This window comes from Coregonus lavaretus (genome assembly GCF_964263955.1).
Source record: "Coregonus lavaretus genome assembly, chromosome: 15".
NCBI lineage: Eukaryota > Metazoa > Chordata > Actinopteri > Salmoniformes > Salmonidae > Coregonus > Coregonus lavaretus.
The window spans coordinates 48,323,527-48,332,287 of NC_140002.1; the positions used below are offsets into that span (position 1 = coordinate 48,323,527).

General features: G+C 40.1%; 1 protein-coding gene across 1 annotated transcript; it reads left to right on the forward strand.

Moving 5' to 3' along the window:
- Positions 1 to 106: 106 nt before the first annotated feature.
- LOC311142828 (mitochondrial fission 1 protein-like) lies at positions 107 to 5,967 on the forward strand. The gene is made up of 5 exons (XM_084178525.1): positions 107 to 229; positions 2,853 to 2,985; positions 3,230 to 3,306; positions 3,937 to 4,042; positions 4,459 to 5,967. Exons 1-5 carry the CDS (start codon positions 185 to 187, stop codon positions 4,563 to 4,565), a joined length of 468 nt encoding a protein of 155 aa, XP_084034651.1. The 5' UTR covers positions 107 to 184; the 3' UTR covers positions 4,566 to 5,967.
- The last annotated feature ends 2,794 nt before the right edge of the window (positions 5,968 to 8,761 follow it).

An 8,761-nucleotide genomic window follows, 5' to 3' on the forward strand; every position in this document is an offset into this window, starting at 1 on the left:
AACGGTTTGTTGCAAAAACGTTTTGCAACAGAATTGGCGTAATGAATACACCCCCGCATTTCTGGGGAAATGTGTCATTCAGTACAAACGTTCCGCCACGTAGCAAACGTTCAAGCGAATTGAACGCCCCTCTGAAGTTTTTGCAAATACTCTGACATCGCAGGCTTTTACTTTATCCGGAAACATGGAGGCTGTCGTTTGTGATGTTGTTTCACGAGAGGATCTCTTGGTAAGTTTTGTTGCTACTACAGGACTTCGTTGTCGATTTGATCTAGCTGACATTGAACGTTTAATTTGGATTCATCGGGGTATCATTTATTGGAAATGTCGAGGCCAATTCAGTAGAACTAGCTACAGTAGTTAGCTATCGATTCAGCTAACGTGTCGCTCTGGATAAGAGCGTCTGCTAAATGACGTAAATGTAAGCTAGTTAACGTTACTGTAGTCACTAACTAACGTTAGCTAGCCTGTCATTGTTGTTTGGCTATGTTATACAGTGGTTCTGGATAGCATTATTCGCTAGCAAGCTAGCCATGTTTTTGGAGATAGGTAATGAATCAGATGTGAACGAAAATGTGAAGATCTAGCTAGCCATCATTGCAATTTAATAATAATAATATGCCTTTTCGCAGACGCTTTTATCCAAAGGGATTTACAGTCATGTGTGCATACATTTTTTATGTATGGGTGGTCCCGGGGATCGAACCCACTACCCTGGCATTACAGGCGCCATACTCTACCAATTGAGCTACAGAGGCCCACAAGCACTCAGGACATGCGTTCAGTACCGAACTCGTTAACAACTATCAGGTTGCTAATGGCCTGGTACTCAGCGCTCTATTGTCCCTCTAACCACTCCGACATCAATGCAAATACACTCGAAAATCACATCAAACACTCATCATCAAAACAGTATCATGCTTTTAAAACTCAGCTCACTGTGATGATCAATTTGAAGAAAGAAGTTCAACAACATGTTGAAACTGAGTGGAAACATGGTCGTTGTGGATGTTGTTTCAAAGCCAAACAACTAAATGGACAGTACTTTAAGGTTATGATTAAATAAAACACCCATAAGCACACAGTGCCTTTAGAAAGTATTCATACCCCTTGACTTATTCTACATTGTGTTGTGTTACAGCCTGAATTCATATATATATATTTTACCCATCTACACACCATACCCCATAATGACAAAGTGAAAACATATTTCTAGAAACTTTTGCAAATGTATTGAAAATGAAATACAGAAATACCCCTGAGTCCATACATGTTAGAATCACCTTTGGCAGCGATTACAGCTGTGAGTCTTTCTGGGTAAGTCTCTATGAGCTTTGCACAATTGGATTGTACAATATTTGCCCATTATTCTTTTCAAAATTCTTCAAGCTCTGTCAAATTGGTTGTTGATCATTGCTAGACAAACATTTTCAAGTCTTGCCATAGATTTTCAAGCAGATTTAGGGCAAAACTGTAACTTGGCCACTCAGGTACATTCACTGTCTTCTTGGTAAGCAACTCCACTGTAGATATGGCCTTATGTTTTACGTTATTGTCCTAGTGAACGGTGAATTCATCTCCCAGTGTCTGGTGGAAAGCAGACTGAACCAGGTTTTCCTCTAGTATTTTGCCTGTGCTTAGCTCCATTACGTTACTTTTTTATCCTGAAAAACTAACCAGTCCTTAACGATTACAAGGATACCCATAACATGATGAAGCGTGGTACTCAGTAATATGTTTAGGGCAAATCCAATACAACACTTTGTATTCAGGACAAAAAGTGAATTGCAGTATTACTTTAGTGGCTTGTTGTAAAACAGGATGCATATTATGGAATATTTTTATTCTGTACTTTCTTCTTTTCACTCTGTCAATTAGGTAAGTATTAAGTAGTAACTTCAATGTTGTTGATCCATCCTCAGTGCTCCTATCACAGTCATTAAACTCTGAAACTGTTTTAAAGTCACCATTGGCCCCATGGTGAAATCCCTGAGCGGCAACTGAGTTAGGAAGGACGCCTGTATCTTTGTAGTGACTGGGTGTTTTGATACACCATCCAAAGTGTAATTAATAACTTCACCATGCTCAAAGGGATATTAAGTGCCCTTCTTTGCCCCATTGGAAAGCCTCCCTGGTCTTTGTGGTTGAATCTGTGTTTGAAATTCACTGCTAGACTGAGGGACCTTACAGATAATTGTATGTGTGGGGTACAGAGACAATGTAGTCATTCAAAAATCATGTTAAACACTTATTGCACATCGATTGAGTCCATGCAACTTATTATGTGACTTGTTAAGCAAATGTTTACTCCTGAACTTATTTAGGCTTGCTATAACAAAGGGGTTGAATACGTTTCAGCTTTTCCTTTTTTATTAATTTGTAAAAATATTTAAAAACATAATTTACCTTTAACATTATGGGGTATTGTGTCTAGGCCAGTGACACAAAATTTGAATGTAATCCATTCTAAATTCAGGCTGTAACACAACACAATGTGGAAGAAGTCACTTGGCTCATCGCGCTCTAGTGACTCCTTGTGGTGGGCCGGGCACCTGCAGGCTGACCTCTGTTGTCAGTTGAACAGTGTTTCCTCCGACACATTGGTGCGGCTGGCTTCCGGGTTAAGCGGGCGGTTGTTAAGAAACGCGGTTAGGCGGGTCATGTTTCGGAGGACGGGTTTATGAAAAACAGCACACAGTATAAATATATGGTCAATTAAACCACTGCATTAGTAATAAATAATGAAGATTGGTTGTTGGTCAAACTCAGTTGTCTCATGCAGCAATTTTAAATGTAATGGCCATCATTGCATCATTCACCATCAGCCATAATGCTGGACATTTTTTTTGCAGAAATTTGAGAAGAAGTACTCTACAGAGTTGGCTAAAGGGGATGTGACCAAAGACACAAAGTTTGAGTATGCCTGGTGTCTGATCAGGAGCAAATTCCCAGATGACATCAAGAAAGGCATTGTTCTGCTGGATGGTAAAACATCAAATGGACACCCACTCACTAGCCTAGTCCCAGATATGATTGTGCGTATACCCAACTGTTATGATCGATGTCGATGCCAAACATGTTGGCAAGATGGCACAAACAGATCTGGGACCAGGCTACTAACATTACACCCCCATCAATTGAACTGAAGGTATTTTCTTGTTGCTACCTGTGTCTGCCTGTAGGTTGTAGAGTGAACAGAGATGCTAATGTTTTTTTTCTGTCCCTACAGAGCTGGTTCACAAGGGAACCAAGGATGACCAGAGGGACTACTTGTTTTACCTGGCTATTGGAAACTACAAACTGAAGGTGCTGTGAATGTAGTTTTTCCCCCTTGCCACTGTCCTTCTACTTGCTCTTGGGGGTCTAGGCTGGGTTACTGCAAAGCACTTGGTGTCAACTGCTGATGCAGGCTTCACGAATACATTTGATTGGTGCATGCAATACAATTGTCTATCTTCATGAGCATACATACATGGTGAAACTCAAGTTCACTCTGTCTTAATTTGACCGTGTCCTGGGATTGACATTAAAAGTCTGAAAGGCCCATCTGGCAAGTCTGGAGCATTTTTTTGGTTTCCAAAGATTATGATCACTTGTCGGAAAATGTAAATTAGCTATTTACACGCTAAAATACGTTGCCTGCCTTTCACCTACAGGGGAAGAATCAGAAAGATCAGTGCTGGAATTCATTGTATTTTGGTTGTTATTATTAAAAACATTATCAGAGCAGCCTTAACTTTCCATACTGCCATAAATTGTCTGTCTTTCACTTAAACAATGGGGAGGAACCAGAAAGACCAGTTTTAGGCTACTGGAATTATTAGCAGTTGGTTGTTTTTATCACCTACCCAATGGGGCAACTTCGGAGCATGCTCAGTTTACTTGCCCCAGGCAATAAGGCAACCCTTAATGTCTATCCCTGATGTCACTCCACAGGAGTATGAGAGGGGCCTGAAATGCATCCGGATTCTCCTGAAGAATGAACCAGGGAACACGCAAGCTCTGGATCTGGAGAAGCTCATAGTGAAGGCCATGAGGAAAGGTGAGGTCAGGGTTAGCCTGCGTACCAGTCTGTTTGTGTTATCATGCCAATTCCTTGTAAATCACTGTCATGCCAAACATTACAATTCTATAAGGAGTTGGAAAGAAAGCAGAGACTGGCAACCAGGGTAGGGTAGAGTGGTCAATCAGGAGTTTACTGTAAGGTGTGTGTGTGTCCCAACCATCAGCAATATTTGGTATTGAAGATTAATCTTCAATGTTATATGCATAGCAGTAGGTACAATTAACAGTCTACGGTCATAAACAACTGTAGGTGTGTTTGAACACCTGGTGTAGATTAACAGAAATGGAGCGCTTTAAAAATGTGTAAATATGACAGTTGATGATAGATACAGGGATTGGCTTGTCTTGAATGTAGCTATATATTAGGCCAAAAACATTTGTCTGTCTCCCCAGATGGTTTGGTCGGCATGGCGATAGTTGGAGGGTTAGTTGGAGGAGTCGGCCTTGGCGTCGCTGGATTGGCTGCACTCATTGGGATGGCTGCGTCAAAGAAGCTCTAAAAAAAAAACTCTTTGGACAACCCTACTGCCAAACCAGAGACCCAGAATGCCTTAATATTACACTGGCTGAATAGAGTATAACACTCTCCTACCTACATCTTTCCTTTCAATACATGTAACAATTAATCCTCCCTCTACAAACTAACCAAAAGTGAAATTATAGCTCATAAAAGGGAACATTGAAGTAAAATGCTGGGACACAACTGTTTTTGTTACTGTAGCACATGGGGATATGTGAAACGTACTCCTTAGCCTTAAGTGTCCTGCTTGCGTCGCCACATTAGCTAGCTTTTGAGGCAGCGCGATCAGCTAAGATGCTTGAGGAGGGCGGTCACGTGTGTTTGTGAGGCAGCGCTCCGGAGTTCACGCCAGGTATGGGCCGACTCGGGAGGAAGTGGTACTCGCTAAGCAAGCAGCGTGACGTCCATTACATTACCAGCAGCAGAAAAGTTAAAAATTGCTACATGAGACAACTGAGTTTGACCAACAACCAATCTTCATGATTTATTACTGATGCAGTGGTTTAATTGACCATATATTTATACTGTGTGCTGTTTTTCATAAACCCATCAAAGTGGAAATTATGTAATCTTAACACTATATTAATGAACAGAAGTTCAGCTAATTTACTCATTACTACTATTTGAGTTATAAGACAAGCATACATTGCTCTCTGTTGAAATCTAATCAGTTCAGATGAAATCATGTGTTTCGTCCCTATTATTTGAACTGCCACAGTATCCACACAGTACATGGATGCTTTGATGACTTGAAATCTCTGTGTAATAGATAGGAATGTTTAGATTTGATGAAGGTAATGCATAAACAAAGGATATTGTTATGTGTATGTGTTGAACTGTGGATGTTTGTTGGTCTGTCTGTAGAAAAACTATGGTGTGTTCTGCTCCTCAACCAACAGGCCAGTGTTGTCTCAACAGCTTATCAGATGAAGCATCAAGCCCTTAGAGTTTGCTTGGAAGACCAGTGCATCTAGCCAGGTCTCAGACGTTTGTGTTGTATAGCTGACAGCAACCATATGAATTATGGCTATACAGCACAAAGAGATTTGGGACTAGGCTACAGTGAGTCTGCAGTCACTTGTAGAAGCTTTGTCATGTGCTACAGGTGTTAGGATGTAGATAAGGGACCCTCAGATGGACTGCGGGGATACCGTTACTTGTCAGTGGGTTTGGAGTGGAGTAGAAGGCAGATTTGATGCAAGTTGAACAAATCCTTTCCATACCTGGGTAAAAGGTCTCGTTTTGCAGTATTTCTTTGATTTTGCTAAGTTTTACCAACCCCCAAGACCAGAATGTAACTAGGGGTCTGTGAGTGCAGGGATGCAGATAACACTGAAAGTAACAGTCAAATTAATGTTCAATAAAATATCTATTACATTTGAGCAAGTATGGAAGTGTTTGCACTCAATGCACTGTAGCAATATAACTTTGATGTTTTCTTTATGCTTATTTTTGTTTTGTTTTGTAGTGCCTAAGAAAAGGCATGCTGCCAAAAAAAAATATATGGGTATTGTAAATAAAGACAAGGTTGTAATAAAATGGCATGACCCCTTTCATTCTTTGGTAACAATGAGTATTGAATTCAACCCACAATGTGGAACTATCCCAATGCTACATTAAAATACTTATTACTATAACCTTTTACTTCCATATTCAGGGAAATGTATTTTAATCTTCAACACACACCAGAATGTTCTCTGGAAGGAAGGTGGTCAAATATGGACACCACTGAAAATGACAGAAGATCAGTGATAGTTCATTTTGGTGGTGGATGAAGGGATAATGGTGTAGAATGGGCCTTGTTAGACATTTCCCACAGTCACGCTTCGCAAAGTTTACAATAGAAACATACAGTATCTATAATTCATAGGCTTCACAAACAGGATATCAGACTGCGGTATGTAAAAAGGGTTCTAAGGAATTTTACATCCCCCTGGGATTGTTTGATCATAATGGGTAGATTGGACCCAGATAGATATTAAATACTTCTGGATTGATTTGTCAACATCCTTATCCTGATTCCTGATTGTAATAAAATGTGTAGTTAGTGAACATTAAATTAGTTTGGAGGGCATGGGGGAGGGTCATTGTTAGGGGTCAAGCAGTAAAGGTATAATTTGAAATCACATTCTAAGTCTTTGTGTGTGTGAGTTTTTGCCTATCAATCCTGTTAATTGATTGGACCAAGGTTTAAGACAGCAACTCCACCAAAACTCTAGGCAATACACAAACACGGACTATTCAAGGTTGTGTTACCTAGCATTTGATTAACATCACATTGTTGGCTTTTACTCAACATTGTGCTCTCTCGTGTACCGTGTCTGCTCAATTACACATTGAGTGCATAATTTGCAGGGTTGGGGAGGAACGGATTACATGTAATCCGCTACATGTAACAGATTACAAAAAACATGTAACTGTAATCTGTTACGTTATCAGCAAAAATATTGTAATCAGATTACAGATACTTTTGAAAAACTCGGTGATTACTTCTACGATTACTTTAAGCTGCCTATCATTGTTTTTGCGACCTGTGGACAGCCAGTGAAAAATGAGTTCTTGCAACAGCTGCATAGTACAGATCCCAGCCTATAGAATAAAAGCTTGAGGGAGTTCCTCCCTTCTAAACTCCTCAGTGGTATTGTCCTCCATATTGTCAAAAACAAGTTTAATTTAAGAAGACCACAAGTTGGGCTTTTGTTGCTCAATCTCATTTGTGCTGATAAAAACAAAAAAAATCCATAGGTCTAACGGACACATGCTCAAACCCGCACACTGTTGTGAGATTTAAACAGTTTATTGAGATATCAAAGTGTCATCAACAAAAACTTAAACAATAGGCCTATAGTAAATGCAGCATATGGCATTAATCTTTCAAATATAGCACTTTTCGGTACACTCTTAGCACCTTTAAAAAAAATCTAGAACCTAAAAGGGTTTTTCAGCTGTCCCCATAGGAGAACCCTTTGAAGAACCCTTTTGGTTCCAGGTAGAACCCTTTTGGGTTCAATATAGAACCCTTTCCACAGAGGGTTCTATATGGAACCCCAAAAGGGTTCTATATGGAACCCAAAAAGGGTTCTACCTGGAACCAAAAAGGGTTCTCCTATGGGGACAGCCGAAGAACCCTTTTGGAACCCTTTCTATAAGAGTGTAGTGCTCAAGCATGCCATTCCGTGAGAGCAGCATAAACATACAGCACTGACACACACACTTACCCCACCAGAAATGTCACAAGGGGTCTTTTCACAGTCCCCAGGTCCAGAACAAATTTCAAGGAAACATACAGTATTATACAGTGCCATGATTGCATGGAACTCCCTTACATGTTATATAGCGCAAGTGAACAGCAAACCTGGTTTCAAAAAAACTATAAAGCAACACCTCAAGGCACAACGCCTCTCCCCCATATTACCTACTTGTTGTGTGTATTTACTGACATGTACACTTCCAGTCCAAAGTTTGGACACACCAAACGCATTAGATTGATGGTAACAGTAGTCAGATTAGGCTACAGGTAAAATAAAATAAATTATTGTTGACAAGCATATTCACCTCATATACAGTACCAGTCAAAAGTTTGGACACACCTACTCATTCAAGGGTTTTTCTTTATTTTTGCTATTTTTTACATTGTAAAATAATAGTGAAGACTTCAAAACTATGAAATAACACAGATGGAATCATGTAGTAACCAAAAAAGTGTTAAACAAATCAAAATATATTTTATATTTGAGATTCTTCAAATAGCCACCCTTTGCCTTGATGACAGCTTTGCACACTCTTGGCATTCTCTCAACCAGCTTCATGAGGTAGTCACCTGGAATATATTTCAATTAACAGGTGTGCCTTCTTAAAAGTTAATTTGTGGAATTTATTGCTTTGCTGGTGACACTGTCTGTGATTTATTTAGAATTCAAGGCACACTTAACCAGCATGGCTACCACAGCATTCTGCAGCGATACGCCATCCCATCTGCTTTGGGCTTAGTGGGACTATCATTTGTTTTTCAACAGGACAATGACCCAACACACCTCCAGGCTGTGTAAGGGCTATTTTACCAAGAAGGAGAATGATGGAGTACTGCATCAGATGACCTGTCCTCCACAATCCCCCGACCTCAACCCAATTGAGATGGTTTGGGATGAGTCGGACTGCAGAGTGAAGGAAAAGCAG